General features: G+C 43.6%; 1 protein-coding gene across 4 annotated transcripts in view; it reads right to left on the reverse strand.

Moving 5' to 3' along the window:
* The window catches only part of LOC144734529 (sucrase-isomaltase, intestinal-like), a 332315-nt gene that overhangs the window by 142306 nt on the left and 171941 nt on the right, over positions 1-18068 (reverse strand). For all 4 annotated transcript variants that reach the window (XM_078616769.1, XM_078616770.1, XM_078616768.1 and 1 more), the window contains 2 exons: positions 9845-9964; positions 3603-3716 (listed from right to left, as the gene is read on the reverse strand). In XM_078616769.1, coding sequence (XP_078472895.1) covers positions 3603-3716; positions 9845-9964 — 234 coding nt within the window. The remainder of the gene's footprint in view (positions 1-3602; positions 3717-9844; positions 9965-18068) is intronic.

Consider the following 18068-nt stretch of genomic DNA (forward strand, 5'->3'; position numbering starts at 1 on the left):
CGCAGGAATGTGAGATATGGTGAGGCCTTGGAGAGGCCTTCGTCCAGCAGTGGATTGACCACGGCTGATGATTTGGCATTCTCTGCAGATTGTAATGTTCAATTCTGTTACACGTTTTTGAATTGTGTTTTACAATATACTATATAATTACTACTTCGTACAGTTACAGAACAGTTTATAAAGTGTCAGAGTAGATTACACTCTTAAAAAAATATGGCCATGTCATACCAGTCAACCCCTTATCAGTGTCCTACCTTATTACGGACCAATTCAGACCTTATTGGTCACCCCGTGCCCTTATAAATCTCAACGTTCATCCTACAAAGTCCCATCACAAGAGAAAAACATAAATAAATACACTTTTTTTGCCTGTATTGAAACGGCTGTACGCCGTATGGACCTGACAACTAAATTTCCCTGTACAAAAATACGGGTAAACTGTATGGGTTGACAGATATGCCATGTTTCTGAATGCAGCCCCAAGTTATATTGCGACAGCCATTGCATGATTATCACATTTTAGATTGTAATAAGCAGACAGTCATTATGTTTTCTACACAGTCGAGCATATGATTAATTAGCAGAAATTAGGTATTACAGTATAACAAGATGCGTACGTATAAAGGATTGTGTAAAAGGATAGCTTGTCAATTCGCACACTTGCCAATAAGCCTGTTCGTGTATAGTCAATGGATTAATTGCTGCTATAGTGACACAATTAAAGAGAAGGCATTCTTATTATAACCTCTTATTCTTATTATAACCATTGCACACGTAGGCTAACATACATGCAACAATTTAACCATTCCGTGCTATTATACATTTTAATTATTAATCATTATTAAAAATCTTCTTCTTTCGAATGGCTGCTGATGCAGATGCAGAGCAGCAACTACAATTTCATGTTCAGGTGATCAAGCCCAGATAACTGCGTCAGGAGCAGTGGAGTAGTGTATCGTACTAATGGGGGTTTTCCCCTTTTATCTGGCAACAAAACTGACACCTTTTGCAAGGAATCATGTTTACATTAACCACAATACTTGCAGTCAAAATGCAAACAAAATGATCAGAGTATTGTTTTTTGTTTGCATTTTGACTGCAAGTATTGTGGTTAATGTAAACAAAATGATCAGAGTATTGTTTTTGTTTGCATTTTGACTGCAAGCATTGTGGTTAATGTAAACATGATTCCTTGCAAAAGGTGTCAGTTTTGTTGCCAGATAAAAGGAGAAAAACCCTATTAGTATATTGTGGTACTGGCAAAGGAGGCCTCATGATGTAGATGCTTACCCAGAGCTCTCATTTCTCTGATAGTGCATTGTCTTTGAACTGTGCACCTTTTGGCGTCATCTGGTCGAACACCATATGAGACTAGGCTCTAAGAAAAGCTGTCTCTGGTGTGGACCAATGAGTTTCAAGGACAATGCATATATTATCAGAGTATTGTTTTTTGTTTGCATTTTTACTGCAAGTATTGTGGTTAATGTAAACACGATTCCTTGCAAAAGGTATCAGTTTTGTTGCCAGAAAAAAGGGGAAAAACCCTATTAGTATATTTTGGTATTGGCAAAGGAGGCCTCATGATGATCGTGTATCGTAGTGATATCTCCTTCGTGTTTGTGGATCGGGCGTTGGGTTGTTAAACATTGTAGGTCTATTCTGGATGACCACAGTCGCACACTGGATAGTTTTATTTATTTATTTTCCATTTGTGCATCTGCCATGAATGATTAAAATGATAATCACTGTCGTTTCTTGAGATAGGTTCAGCAAGAACAATATAGAATGTCGTGGCAGACACAGGGGTTAGGATAGTGATAGATGTGTGAGTGTGTGGCTTTCGTCTTATGTCGCCTAATGCTGCAAAAATGTGAGCCAAACGCTGTTAAAATGAAGACATTTCTCCCGTGGATTTCCACAAACCCCTTTGAGAAGGACAGAAATCTCTGCACACCTCCCCCGCCGCTCACTCCTAATCCCGATTCGCATTGCATTTGCCAGCCCAGGGCACTGTTTGGGTCAATGTCTGTTTAACCTTTTCTCTGTGCTCATGCACAAAATGCGGCCCACAAGCTGAATCGCAGCTGGAATCGAAAACAATGGTAGCATCGTCTCTTGCTTCAAAAACATACATTCTGAAGCGGAAGATTTGTACTGGATACAGTCACATTTGCGAATGAGATTTGTAACGTTGATCATTCCCCGTGTATCGATAGTTCAATGTTGATGTGCTGTTTTATTGAGGGACTACCGTACTGCTGTACGGAGATATCTTGGTGTGGTCTGGGACTGTGTTATTGTTGTTTTTGCTGCCTTGCCCAATTTTTATGAATCGGACTTATATAATGTATGTAACGTATTTCTATTTAGTGACTTGCTTACTATTTTCAAAATTTTGCACTCCCATCGTTGTTTTTGTATTGTTTGCTGTTGTAACTCGCGGACCCGCCCATACTGGACATCCGTGAAAAAAGAGCTTAATAAGCTCATCGGATTCCTCCGTTCGAAATAAAGATCCGGATCTTTTTGGATGAAATCAGTTCGGTGTGAAGCTTCTGGGTGGATTTCTGCATTGTGAGGTTGTGAGAGTTGGTGGTTGCTTGAGGAGGGTTGGGTAGAGACTGTGGCTGATCATTGTGAGAGGTCTCTTAGTGGCTGCACTTGGCAATGGATGTACACGTTGGAGAAGCAGAGTTATGTGTTCATATATAATAAAAGTCTTCAATTAAACTATAAACTATTGAAACTTTTTTTTTACCAGGTAAGGCCCACTGAGCTATATCGCTCTTTTTCTGACCTGGCCACAAATGATAGTGGCTCATCATGTGGAAATGTATTGTAGCCAAATACTCTAATATTACTACTGTCTGCATGTTTGCAGTTGAGCTGGATAGCTCTCTGATGTATTTTTGGGTAGGATTTTTTTCCCAAAACGTAATACATTTCCTGAAGAAGCTTCCAGCATGTGAAACTAAATGTTGGACATAATGCAATACACTTCCCAATGCAACTCGCAAGCACATAGCATAATGCTGTTCCGTCTCCACATATCCATAAGTCCATTTGGCCTATTGGCTTTTCCAGACCAATATTACCCATCAGCATTTGCTTAAGTAAACAAAACCCTGGACCGGTTTCCACCTTCTGGGTCTCATTAGGAGTGTAAGGTTTGTTCAATAAATGCTTAGAGGTCACACGGTGTCATTGGCAAGAGTACTCCCATCTAAATTAGGGGGACCGGTTCAGATAATCGTCACTGGTGTTGGCCGTGAGCGGGAATCAAACTCGGGTCGCTGGGTTCGTAGCGCAGCATGCTTACCGCCACACTACTGCATCATCAACAAACACACAAATACGTACACGTAAAGCTCGTCATGCGTCGCTGTGGAGAATTATGGTTCAAATAGCATGAGCAGATCTCTGTGTCTGCACTTACGCCTCCCATTCGCACAGTTGGCTACGTACGGTGCAAAAGAAGTTCAACATACATGCATATAAATGCAAATATTGTTACGTCTATTGGCCTCCGTATTGGCTTTCCAGATGTATTGAGGTGTGTATACGCGCGCATGTGTGTGTGTGAGAAGGTATGAGAAACTCACAATCCAGAAGCCGTCGTAGGGCACTTCGTTATAAAACTGCTCACATTGCTCCACCCACCACTGCACGCAGATGGGGTTGGTGTAGTCTGGGAAGACAGTCACTCCTGGCCACACCTGGTAAGACAGCACCATCGACAGCAGCAGCAGTATTAGCATCCGCATCGTTGTCATCATCATCATAACCACGATCCACCACCATAACCCTTAGTAGCAACAGCGGCAGCAGCAGCAGCAGAATAGTAATTACCATTATCATTTTAATATTGTCAGCAATGATCTGACGGTCACTGCATCGCCCACTTTCAGATGCGCTTATGTGGCCGTCTGGAATGCTCTTCTTTGCGATATTAGGAAACCACTGAAGGAGCTATGCACTTTTAAATCTAGATTGAAAACTAATTTATTTAGATAAGATTTTTGTGTTTCGTTTTTTGCCCTTCCCCTGCACCTCGGATTTGCATAGTTGACTACGTACGGTGTGCAAGAAGTCCAACATACGAACATCTATCGACTGCTGGATGAAGGCCTCCCCAAGCAATTATCGTCTCTCATGGTTTTCAGAATGCAAAAATCCATTCAACTCCTACACATCACGTCACTCCACGTCGTTCCATCTCCTCGGCGGACGTTCTCCTGGGCACGTTCCCTCCTTTGGCTACCAATCCATCTTTAGTCTTGACTAATGCCCATCATTTTTACTTGTTTAGTGATTATTTTTGTTGTTGCGATTTGCTAACCTTTCCTATACGTTGTACTCGTATCGTGTTTTTGTATTGTTTGAATTTTTTGTAACTTTCTGCGGCGTCCCTCCTGGACATCTGTGGAAAAAAAGCTTCATAGCTCATCGGATTCCTCCGGTATTAAACGAAGATTCCGATTCTGATAATCCCTTCTGGCAATGCATCTCACCCTAGCCCGCTCACTTTTCTAAACAGAAAATGATCCACGTGCTCCTCTCTCTGCCAATGAATTTCCAAGAACGGATCTCTCTCCACGCTTATTTGCAGACTCTTCAGCTTTTGTTTCATGTTCAATGTCACAGCGTCCACGTTTCTAATCCACTTGCTGTGGCAAGTAGTATGCACCGAATAAACCTTACTCTTTAGGCAGATTGGAACGTTGCATTTAATGATTAAGGTTTTCCAAAAGCACTCCAAACTTGCTCCAGTCCACCACTTCATTTCATCATTCTATTACCGGCCCAACTTTAATAACCACCATACATTTTCCGTTCATGCCCCTCCAAACAGCAAACGTGTTGTACGCGATTTATGCTTCGCTCATATTCATGCTGAGTCCCCACTTTTGTAGCGATCTCTTTTCGCGTGACTTTATTAAGTTCTCGAATCGTTTACCGTGGTTTATTTCCATTGGTTGGTCAGAATAGTCTCCAAGGGTCAACGTTACTTCGGTGAAACGGTATTAATTCGTCACCTTTTGACAGCACCGATTGCAATTCGAAGCGACGAGCTGAAATACAACTTTAGATCATGTAAAAAAAATCCAACGATGCCGGGAGCTATGTGGATATCTGAATTGCGAGGCCACGAGAAATGGCAATGGCTTTAGGAGGGCCTTCATTTTTTACTCATACTTGTAAAACATTTGCATTACAAAACCTTTCACCCTGCAAAGTTTATTGCGTGTAGCAAATCACGAGCGGATAGAATCACACCCGGTATTCGCCACAGTGATGATGGACGGACACCCAGGGTGTGTGAAGAGCCATTGACCTGCATGGAAAAAAAGCCTCCCCGACTGATGTCCTTGTACCGGTGAATGGGGCCTCATCAGGGTTACAATTACCGTTATGGTTACACGACAGACCTCCCAACTGGTTCGACAAAAACGTACTCAAGAAAATTTAGAAAAAAGTTAAAGTAAGCATAAGAACAAGGCCACTTTCACCGATATTCTGAGGGTACTTGTCAAATAAAATCTAGAAGATGCACGGAATCCTGTGCAATGTTATATATCTGAGAACACTTGAAGGAAATTTTGCTTAAACATTGTGAAGGGATTTTTTGTATGAAAGTCTGGCTTAAACGAAAATGGAAAAAGCTGCCCACTGACCATCATTATTGAGGTTATTATTAAACATGCCATTCAGCACTCGCAACGGGTTGTCCTTGAAAGTATTTTTAAAAATAAATGCTCACCCTCCCCGTTGACTTTAACAGGCCCAGTGACGTAGTGGTGCTACTTCAATTCGCGTTTTTTGTTTCCTTGAACACGTGTGCAAGCTGCGACGATCAGCCACTCGCGTGATTGCCCTGCATATTTGTTCCAGGTGAAGAAGAGTGGCATGCTTCAAAGGCATTCAATAACAAAGTTAGCAATAACTTGTTATTGCATAGAGTACTCTTCGGCCGATAAACACCTCAATGAATTAGTCTCCACTGATGGCTAAAGCAGCAACGCTTGGTGGGGGCGATTTGATTTCAAATGTGCCACGCCCACAGGTTGCAAGCCCAGTGAAAACCACTTTGCAGATGAGGTCAGATGTGGGGACAGGTGTGACGTAATTGGCACGATGAAGCACGCCTGTGATCTCAGGGCTTTGGAGACCCAGCGATCATGAATCGTGTAGATTTGTGTAGCTTCTCAACCAGCGGTTCTTAACATTCACTGTGGCGTTGCACCCCTTTAAGTTCCCAATCGTAAAAACAAGGAAAATGTTCATAAATACGTGAGCAAAGTCGTTGTACCAACGTGCTCGTGCTTAATTTGTGTTTCGATGACTTCCCTTGTAAATAAAAATCTGCCATGTCCCGCACCCCCAGAAAGGGCATCTCGCACCCCCAGCCGATGCGTGCACTCCCGATTAAGCGCCACTGTTCTAACCCTTTGGTGGATTGCAAAGTGGCCAGGACATGGGTTTATTTGGACAGGTTGGCAACGATCCTTCTCTGTGTTGAACTTTTGGAGAGCCATCTCTTTTTGTGCGTGTGAGGTTTTCACCGCTGTACTCCGGACTGGTCCAATTTACAAACTCTAAAACTTGGAAGTAAATTCACTGAGTTCTTTGAGAGTAGTAGTAGGTTTTTACCCTTTAAACTCGTACAAAACTGACACCTTTATACAAGGCATCATGTTTGCAATAACCGCAACACAAGCAGTCAAAATGCAAACAAAAAGAAACAACTCTGATAATGGTAATGATATACACTGTCCTTGAAGTTGATTGGTCCACACCCGAGACAGCTTTCCTTAGAGCCTAGTCTCCATTGGTGTTGGACCAGAAAGGCTTGTGTTGCGGTTATTGCAAACATGATGCCTTGTATAAAGGTGTCAGTTTTGTACCAGTTGGTAAAGGAGATCTCATAGTGTAAATTCTTTGAGAGTGTTGAGGTTTAGCGAGGCTTTGTATATGACCCACGTGGCATGGAAAAGCACTCATCCAGAAGTACACATAAGTGCACATTATTATTACTGTATTATTTTACTCCACTAACTTTAAAATTAACACCCTGTCATGTTCCATCTTTCTCATCAAGGGCTTATGTTTGTGATTTACGAATCGTCAACCATATGTATGCAGATCTAATAGCAATCAAAAATAGATATAATTTCAGTAATAAAAGTAATTTTCAGATGAAGAGGAAACTGTTGCAGATGTCAAATTAGAATAAGTCAACTCTGCTCCTTTGCATTATTATTAACAAAAAAGGGAAATATTCTGGACCAGATGGCAAACCTGTGAAGGCCATCCTAAAAAAGTGGTACTCATTGTAAGAACTGAATTAGTGAACCTATTTACGAAACGTTTACTCATAAAATAAATACCACAATGACATAAATATGCCCCCAGCATCTTCTGGGTGATTAAACTGACTTGGAGAATTAAGGACTCATGTGCCTCTGATCCTACGTGTTTTCACAAAAAAATTATTGTGAACACTGTAATAGGATATTTTTTAGCCCACCTAACCACATGAGCAAACTAGGCGTTCCGATTGACTGCATGAATTTCCACTCTGTCAAGTGCCTTTTCATAGTTGACAAATGTTACAGACAATGGTGTTTGATATTTACTCTTGTCTTTTCCCAGGATCTGATCGACAGTGTGCATCTAAAGCAACATACCAAGGTGCCGAAAAATGAACTATTTTATAATTGCAATGGAACAAGAGCTGAAGGGAGGGAGCATGAGGAAGTGTGGCGAGGTTAAATTTACCGTCCCTCCGATTAGCACCATTGGCTACATACGGTGGAGAAAGAAGTTCAACATACATACAGGCCATGCACAGCTAACCCGAATCTACACTATACACCAGTGGTCCTTATTAACCTGGGGTGCACGCTGCACCCTCCGGGGGTGCGAGATGACCTTTCTGGGGGTGCGAGTCATGGCCAGATTTTTTAGAAGGTAAATAATCGAAAACACAAATGAGGCACGGGCACGTCAGTACAACTACTTTGTTTCATCAAACCGATGTATTTATTTACATAATCTCTTTACGAATGAGATCCAAAGGGGTGCAAGGCTGCAGTAAACGTTATGATCCACTGCTTCATAGGGTTATAATAATGCATGTAAAATGTACGTGCGAATTGTGGCTGAAAATGTATTTTTCCTTTTCAAGAATAAGAAGCAGAAGCCCATCCTGTTCCCTTATACTGCTCATACCCTTGGCCAGCGTTATCACACGTCATTGCAATGGTCCCCTGCACATTGCAATGAAGCATAACAACACACAATGCAGACTGATGAGTCAAGAACACAGGAACCAAATTGCATCCGGCGTCATTGTTAAAATGTTGCAGGACATATTGCACTCAAAGCGTCACATGGCAGAAGACCCACTCTGGAGATTTCCCTTGTGTGCACATATCATCAGCTACAACCCCTACATGGTTGCCTCTCATCGGCCACTATACTGCTGTGCTCAAACGACATTGAGGTCATGCATTCGGACCCAAAGAGACCAATTCAAAACAACCGCCAAATCGTTGAGCAAGGGGGGGTCTTCTCCTGGGCTGAGCTCCACCGAGTCACAAGGTCTGGAGACGGTGCCGACAATATTATCGTGACCTCTGGGATGCCACGTTAACGAGTGTCCGCGACAGCTCCGTATCTCACGGAGGGTCTCCCTTATCACTTGTCAAATTAAGGTGCCTATCGACCGTGAAGCAATCGCGGTAAAGGTCAGCCTCGCACCACGGCGCTTTCATGCCACGGCAGGCAGTGGGACCGCTCTCGTTATATATGGTGGATTCCGACTTCACTCTTCCATGCCAGCCACATCTGTTCCTAGAGAGAGAGAGGAGATCCGTGGTTTGATGGACCATGATGCGGTTGCCTGCAAGGGGCAAGCAGGCCCGGGAGCTTCACTAAATATCTGCGTTGGGTTCGAGTGTTCTTCTCCCTCCTCCATCACGCTGGACACTCCTTGTTGCATACCGCATGAAGGGACATGTACAAAATAACGAAAAACTTTAAACGTACTACTATTTTTATTTGACCAGGTAAGGTCCATTCAGCTATACAACTCCTTTTCTGAAGCGACCTGGCCACAAATTATAGTTCAGTGAAGTGGCTTATCACGTGGAAATGTATGGCAACCAAATACTTGAGACGCATGTAACTAAATGTGGAGGGGAAAAACAGAGGACCTGGATAAAAATCCACACGAACACGGGGAGAAGATGAACACTCCAAATATACAATGGATGTCAGGGTTGGGATCGAACCCACGACTTCCTGTCTAACAAGCGAGATAGTTAACATCTCGCCACCGTGGCACCCCATCGACTGTTGGATGAGGGCACTCCCAAAGCGTGTTGGGCCATGAGGAATATTTGACCATATTTCACCATGTGGGTTGGTGAATGGGGTGGGGAGTTCAGAGCAACAATGGATTTTTCTGTGCTGCCCTCTACTGCCCACAACGCCTACTCCACCTGTCTCTCACGCATGGTGGTCACCCATTAACTGGCCCCCTGCCATAGAAATGGCAAATTTCCACCACTCACTCAGGACCACGAACGGAGACGACCACCAACAAGACGTCCGTTTCTTGAGCAAGGAGACCCGTGGCGTTTTTTTTCTCACACTCCGTCCCCTTTTTCCCCGATTGCATTCCGACTCGCTCGGTTGGCGCGGAGTCAGGAGATGATCGGGGCCAGCTATCTCTGCGCCGGTGCCCGACTCGCACGTGCGTGCGCATAAGGGAGGCACGCGCGTGCGTGCCCACGTGTGCGTGGAGTCGCTGCGTCCCAGCCACCCTCGGCTCGCTCACCTCCCCCACCAGGGGTGTGCTGCCATCGGACTCGTTGACCCAGGCGCCGCGCTGCGTGCCCGTCACGTACGGGATGTACTCGCTGCCGTTTCGCCGGGGGGTGGTGCCGATTGCTGGATCCTGGGTGAAAGTTAAAGAGGGCGAGAGATTGTTAGCAGCGAGACGGCGACCTTGTCTTATTGTTGCGCTTGCTTTACCGTGAAAGAGCATTTTACCGAGTCTCCAAGGCTCTTTTAAATAAGGAGGGCCCATGGGTTGTTGTTTTTTTTTTCAATGAAACGCACGAACGGATAGCCTCATAGAGGACAAAAGACACGTTCTTTAAGCGAACACGTGTTACAGAAAAGTTGAAAGAGTACGCTGGTGTGATGTATGTAGCGTATGTATGTTTAACTTCTTTCGCATCGTATATAGCCAACCGCACTAATCGGAGGTGCAAGGGAAGGACGGCAAACTCAACACAAAAAAGCAGTTGTAAAGAAACGAGTTTTCAATCTAGATTGAAATGAGAATACGGGGAATGTCCTACAAGCAAGGATTACTGCGGAGGAAAGTGGCGTATGCGTGACATCCACGAAGAGGGTCACAGTCGGAGAAATGACAAGGATGTACGAGAACGTGAAAGGGAGAGGAGAAGAAGAATGAAATGGATCAGCTGCTGTGACAATCTGATCAGTTGGATGGGACTCAGTTGCATGAGAGACAATGAAAATTGCAAAAGATTGAAAGGATCTGTCACATCCATCAGTCATGGCAGATCGACGTCAAGGCTGGTATGACGCACATCATGGCCAGCATCACACCTCGCCGTCTTTACACACCGCATTAGGTTGAGTGAATCCAGAGGAGACTTTGGGAAGGTTCTGGTTATTATTAAAAAAACCATAATAATAATACCAGCTATTGTCATTTGTTTACCGAAGGAACATAGTTCGTCGTAATCTTGGTTCTTTCGGTAAAGTCACATAGAAGGGAAATAATAAAATAATACAAATAAAACATGTACTGTCACTTGGGTGGATGTCTCAATCATATCAATGCTGAATATTCGCCTGTGTAAATAAAGTACATCGATCAAATCCGCCAGTTTAGTAGGTCTCCTCTTGAAGAGTGATATAATCATTTTAAATGGGGCTTTCACTTGACGAGATCAATTGATGAAAGCAATCGGCGAGTCGCGGCGGATCGTTAGCAAGTTCATGCAAACAGACACAAGAGAGAGAGAGAGAGAGCGAGTGCACTGACACCGATTTCCACGGCTAGTGATCGGAATCCCGAAGAAATAAACTTGGAATTGATTTCACGCCCAGTTTTCGGCCGAGGATAGTGGCATCACCCGCAAAACCCGACAAACCGATGCGAGGCTACTCTGCACTCTGTGGCTCATAAAGCGTGAAATGAAACGACGGACGATATGCGCCCACGTAACCCACGACTCCAAAATCCCGTGACGTCCCCTGCTCAGGATGCTCATCCATTGCTCCTGTGCTCATCCGTCATGGCTTTCGCTTATGAAGATGATGGGTTTAAACAGCGCAGTTCTATTCTCCTAACAATCAACCCCACCCCTACGCAGGGCTGGGTGAAAGCAGGACCTTTTGGGTCCCTAGCGTGGGAGCTTTGACTTAAAGGGGACCCCAAAATAATATAAAGTGCTTCATAGAATATTATTTTATTTTCTACCTACGTGACTTCACCGAAAGAACCAAAAAAGTATGGATTCCTGCATTCACAAACGCTTCAAATCTATATTGCTTCATAATGGTTGAACTGCAATTATGCAGCACTAAGATGTATCCATGAGTGTCATTTGATAAATATAATGAAAGCCAAAAGCATCGCTTTTTTACTTTCCACAATAATAATCTTTTTTTCATTATAATACGGATTTTGTGTTTATATATTCTATTTAATATCTAGTACTGAAATAACCAAGGAAAATCATAATCGAGTGGTTGGCATTGGGTATTGGCAGTGGTAAAGGTCCCCAACCGAAACATATAACAGCATCGTGGCGTCCCCCCCCGCCCACATCAAACCTAATCTGGCCCTGCCTCTACTCCCTCACTGCATGGTTGAGCACGCCTGCAGTGTTACGCTGTGAACATAGGGTCCTGCAAAGGTCAGGCTATGTTGTGATACACCCCCCCCCCAACCAGCGGGATTGTAAGGTGGCCTGGATTTGGCAGTCAACTAAATGTCTCTCTTACCAAGCTGTGTGGACATTTGCGTGCCAAATGCCTTGCAGTCACAGGTAACTTCACTTTCCCCGTCTACGCCAGTTGTTTTGCTCACTACATACAAAAATAAACTGGCCAAACATCTTCCCAAAGCACGGTTCTCTTTAAAAAGAGGCTTGAGACTCAGTGAGGATTTTCTCGATAAATACATTATATATCAATATTTTTGTAAACAATCTTATTCAGGTTTAAAAGTTATATTTTCATCTGTGTTGTACAAGGCAGTAATTTCCCAAGCAGCATAGGCAGCTAGTGTGCTTTTTGCACAGCAATGAACATACCAGGGTTTTGAAGAGGGCATATAGAGGCAGATTCAAATTTAGCATTGTAAAATTAGTAAATGCTTAGGTTTAGCCAATTGCTATGCAGTACCTATTAAATGCTTAGGTTTAGCCAATTGCTATGCAGTACCTAATTTGATTAACAGGCGACACGATCACTGGAATTAAGGTAAAAATACTACTCGCCAATTAAGCTTGTTAACGGCACCATTTTTGAATAATTGTACTGCCACGTTAGTGCGTATGAAGTTTGAGATGATTGGCAGCTGGATTTACTGTGTACACCGAAGCTGTTGCTTATGCACTTCCCGGTACATCGGTGAGATGAGTTCACAGGGCTTAATTTCAGACTCTTATGTTTTCCGGAACGCTCTTGGGTGACGTGAGGTCACATGTGTGACATTATTTAACGTCACATACATTGGTGCGCCCCTTTGTTGAAGACAACGAAGGAGGTGTAATCACAGCGGTACACTCTGTTTGGAACATTTCAGTGTACAATAATGGTCATCGTCTTTACGTCAACATCAGCCATGCAAAGAAGGACGAGGAGAAGAAGAAGAAAGCATCCGTCAATGACTGGTAGCGGGTAGATCTCTTCACAATTCTGGCAAAAGCGCCCGGTGATGCCAGATGTAATTGCCAGCGAAACGTCACGGTATTCAAATTGTAAATGTCGTGGATTTATTCTCCCACACACTGGTGGGCTCGAAGTAATAACTAATTGGTGTCGTTTTGTTTACGTGATAAAACCCTATCGGTTGGCTGTGTCGGTTGGTGGCGGGTTCACGACGCATTTTTATTGACGCGATCACGACGCATTTTTATTGACGCGATCAACACATAACCTTTATTGTGAATATTGGTCGCGAAAGCCGAGATGTCAAACATTCATCGATAACACTGTGGCCTGAAAACCGAAAAACGGAAGAGGCGACGTTTCGGGCAACAACCCTTCAAAGCACGTTAAGATAGCTTAGCTGAGGGACGAGAACGTTAAATGCAAGCGCTGTCATTAAAGACATCGAGTAAGCCTAAGCACTATTCACCAACACATACACCACATGGACGATATGAAGTGAGACGGACATGGCGTGCCAAAGTAATTCCAGGAACTGTGCTGCGGACTGTTGCTGCTGAAATTAATCATCTGGAGGAGTGCGAGTGAATGTGAATTCGTGCTTAAATGCACCGATGACGAAAAAAATAAAAATAAACTGTAACTTTCCAGGCCAGCGTTCACCTGTCTTTCTTTTTTTGATGACTGGCTCGCATTTTTAATTATTAGACAAACACATGCCGGACGTGAATTTGGTCGACTCGGTTCAGCCAAGGAGGTGATTGATTTTTCAGAGAAGGCCTCTGGTCTCATCAGAAGCATTCGGCGGGTAACATTCATTAATTTCCAGCCAGGCAATTGCCCAGCAGTTGCTGCTCCACTTTTTACGTTTCCCACCGAATGAAAATCAAACCAATAAACCTGCACGAGCGTGTCCGCGTGCGCAACTGAGAAACGTGAGGCGAAGTACACAGGCCAACGCAGATTGGGGTCACAAGTGCCAACACGCTTGCTAAACCCAGCAGCTTGGCAGCAAAAACCCGGCGGTGGTACAAACCAATTTCTTAACTTCATCGGTTTGCTTTGCCCCAATTCCCCCCCCCCCCCACTTCCACACAACACGAAATAAAGGTGAAGGGAGATGAAGATTTGGCATATTTCCACGGGGACACACCAAAGTCTCGGGTAGGTACATTTGTCCACCGGGGACCTTGCAAACGTCTTATCCCAGGAACGTTCAGCTTTCACACATCCAGAGAAGCCATCTCACGGTAGAGCTGCTGCAAATCGAATAAGGGGCAGCAAGCTGATGGTGGGGTCTGGTTTCCTGAAATTGGCCAAGTGCCCTCTGAGTTCATGATTTAGGATGCAGAAAGATTGGGGGCATGCAAAGGACGGTAAGTATACCACCAGCAACGTCGACTTCACCACCCTGTCTTCATTTTGTACACGGGAATATACAGTAAATACCTCGTCAATGCCTACGATTTGACAATTTACCATCACGTGGGGCTGATTTAATGCAAGAATGTATTCTTTTGTTTTCAAAATTTTAACCCTCCTTTCCCCGATTCGTCTCATATGTTCGAGTCTGTTTTTATCGCCCTTAATCATTCCATTAGCCTAAAGGTGAATTATGTATATTTGCATATTACATGGGTATTTTAGATTCACAATTAGATGCACAAATTTTGGGCATGATAATGTATTTACATACGTTAATGGTTGTAGAAGTGTGATTTTTAACCGGTTCTCGGTTTTTAATCTAAAGCCTTATACGTGTCCTACATATGAGTGTGCCTGCATGTATTTATTTATTCAACACACGTGTGTTCTATATATACATGTCAACAAATATTACACAATACATGTGTGCAATGCATGGGTCAGCATATATATATGTGTGAGTATATGTATATAGACAAAACAAATGCATTTATTCTATGTGTGTGATCATGTATGTCGATCTTCTTCCGCACCGTACGTAGCCAACCGTGCTAATAGAAGGTGCGGGGGAATATCTATGTACAAGACGTCGTGGTGAAATATGGTGAAACAACTGCCGTGACTGACGCGGCATTGAGAGGCCTTCATCCACCAGTGGGTTGTCAAAGGACTGCATCTTATTCATATACATAGGAATGCGCTTAAAGGCATAATTGATCATTCACGAACCATTGCACTGCAATTGTCCTGCATGGCTACATGTGGAGTATATATGTGTCTCTGTGTATCCCTTGTACGCGTGACTTTTTATATTTTGTTCTAGCACATGAGTGGAGAGGGAGAGGTGTCGCAGTAGTTCGCGCGCGGCGCGACGCATCTGACAGCCTAAGTTCGATTCAGGGCCGAGGAAGACGCGAGGTTGAACTTATCGTTGTAACTCTCTGACCCCGTGCCCCAACTTGACATCTGTAAAATCAGCAGAGGTGGGACAAAGTCATTGTTATGCAAGTCCAAGTCGAGTCGCAAGTCATCAAATTCATGACTCGAGTCTGACTCGAGTCCAAGTCACATGACTCGAGTCCACATCTCATAGGTGGGACAAAGTCATTGTTATGCAAGTCCAAGTCGAGTCGCAAGTCATCAAATTCATGACTCGAGTCTGACTCGAGTCCAAGTCACATGACTCGAGTCCACATCTCAGAGGTGGGACAAAGTCATTGTTATGCAAGTCCAAGTCGAGTCGCAAGTCATCAAATTCATGACTCGAGTCTGACTCGAGTCCAAGTCACATGACTCGAGTCCACATCTCAGAGGTGGGACAAAGTCATTGTTATGCAAGTCCAAGTCGAGTCGCAAATCATCAAATTCATGACTCGAGTCTGACTCGAGTCCAAGTCACATGACTCGAGTCCACACCTCTGAAAATCAGAGCTTCGTAACTCATCGGATTTCTCATGCGGTCTAAATAAAGATTCGAGATAAAGATTACGATTCAGTTTTACTAAATAGTCCAAAAGATAGGGTGAGTCTCGATTTTTGGAGCACGATTTTCGAGTACACGTTTTATTTGAACTCGAATATCTTTACGTGACCCCTCCCTCACAGACAAACGGACGCACAGACAGACAGAGTTTAATGCATTAACGGTTATAACCTCGGTTAGAGTTTCAAATTCCCATCAAATTACCTTTTTATGTGCATGGGTTCCTATTTGTAAAGTGTTTTGAATATGTAATTACATTGTCACGCTCTATAAATCCAATTGTATTGCACTGTAATTGCAATTATGGTTTCGAGCCATCGGTGGAAATGCCATATTGCTCTGATGAGGAATATCTGCTCTTAATACAGCAACCATGGGGTTGACTTCCACCCACCAAGTGTTGAAACTTCCCCAGATAGTGATGATTTTACCCACACCAGAGGATGATAATGATGATTGGTTGTGATGATGATGGTGATGATGAAGACGATGATGATGACGACAATAATTGGGTGTACTGGTCATGTTCATGAACATTTTCCTGACTCCAGAGCAATGTATGGCTATGACAGTATGAAGCATTCACGATTAAAATGACACACTATAGCAGGAGGTACGAAGGTGATAAACACGAATTTTTTTTATGAGACACAGTTGTTGTAAAGATGGAAACGAATTGCCGACGATGACGATGATGAGGATGGGTTATAGTGATCATGATAAAGATGATAAATGAATGAACTCTGATGTGCCCTTAAGTACTACGTCAACGTGAGCCGGTATTTCATTCAGAACTGGGATTACAATCTCTCAACCAGCAGCGCCACATGTTGTACGACAATCTGTCACCGGAGTAAACACTTAAAGACGCCGCGGAGAAAACACGACGGCAGTAGCGCTGCGAGCCGCCTCTGAAAGTGGGGAACGCTTGCCCAAGGTGAGGAAAAAAGATGGAAAAGTTCTAGATTTGAAGCTTTCGTGACTGCAAGGATTCATATTCTTGGGTTTTTTCGGTAAAGTCACGTAGGTAAAAAAATAAACTTAATACTAATAAAAGTAAAATAAAATAAAAATACTGCAAGCGTGCTGTGACGGTTCCACCTGAAGACGGAAGCTTGTGTTGCCTCCGAAACGTCGTGATTTTTATTTTTATTTCATTTTATTTATATTTTATTTTACTTTTATTAAGTTTAATTTCTTTATTTTTACCTACGTGACTTTACCGAAAAAACCCAAGAATATGGAAAAAGTTGCTCTTTACGATTCGTACCGGGACCAAACACAGGCTTATCTTCGTTGAGACACTCTGAATGCATGGCCAGAAGATGGTGCTTATGTTTTGCACGAGTTTCCACCAGGTTCTCCGGTTTACCTTCCATAGTAAAAAGAACACGAACAAACGTCACGTAAATTGTCGTGGTCAAATATCCAAATGTGGAAGTATTACCTGCAAACTAGTCTTTAGGATTACACAGATCAACGTTGTGCCTTACTGCGTAAAACATGGCAGGACCCTCCAGAAAAAAAACATACTTGAGACTCAGGGAGGCTTTCTTGGTGAAAGCCGCGTGATAATAATGACAATAATAGCTCAACGACAGAGATGAAAGGCACAGGCACAAGCTACCACCATCACAGAGCGTCAGATGTTGTCGCACGTTCTTAACCTGGGGTGCATCCGTGCTTTGGAAGTTGCGAGTGCCCTACTCGCGAATAGTTCCTGGTGGTTATTGGGAAGATCACTCACCGCCACATCATCACAGATAACTGGGGTTCAACTGCACGTTCATTATATGAACTGCACTCTCATTATATTAAATCTACTCAAATGCTGGCCACTGACTCACAACTGGTGACTTACTGTCTGTGCGCCACTGTGTGTTCAAAGGTTCCATCATTAGCAATACATCTGCATTCACATCCTGTGGAGGCGACCGCGGAACTCCAAAATACACGTGGTGTTTTTCCCCCCCACCAAAGTGTTGTGAGCGCCTCTTAGCCAAGGTGTTGTGCGCGTGTCCGAACACCCACCGCCACCCATCCACAGAGACTGCGTTCCTCCTGCTGTAAGCGGTGAATGCCGCTGGTGCAGTTTTCTGCTTGGAGGCTGCAAAATTACCTCACAATCTGTTGCGAGCCGATAAAACCCCTCAGTGGGAAAAGAACTTGTACAAAAGAACACCAAGCCGAAGCTGCTTTTGATGTAGCAAATTAC

Source organism: Lampetra planeri, chromosome 51, assembly GCF_965212315.1.
Source record: "Lampetra planeri chromosome 51, kcLamPlan1.2.h2, whole genome shotgun sequence".
Taxonomy (NCBI): Eukaryota; Metazoa; Chordata; class Hyperoartia; order Petromyzontiformes; family Petromyzontidae; genus Lampetra; species Lampetra planeri.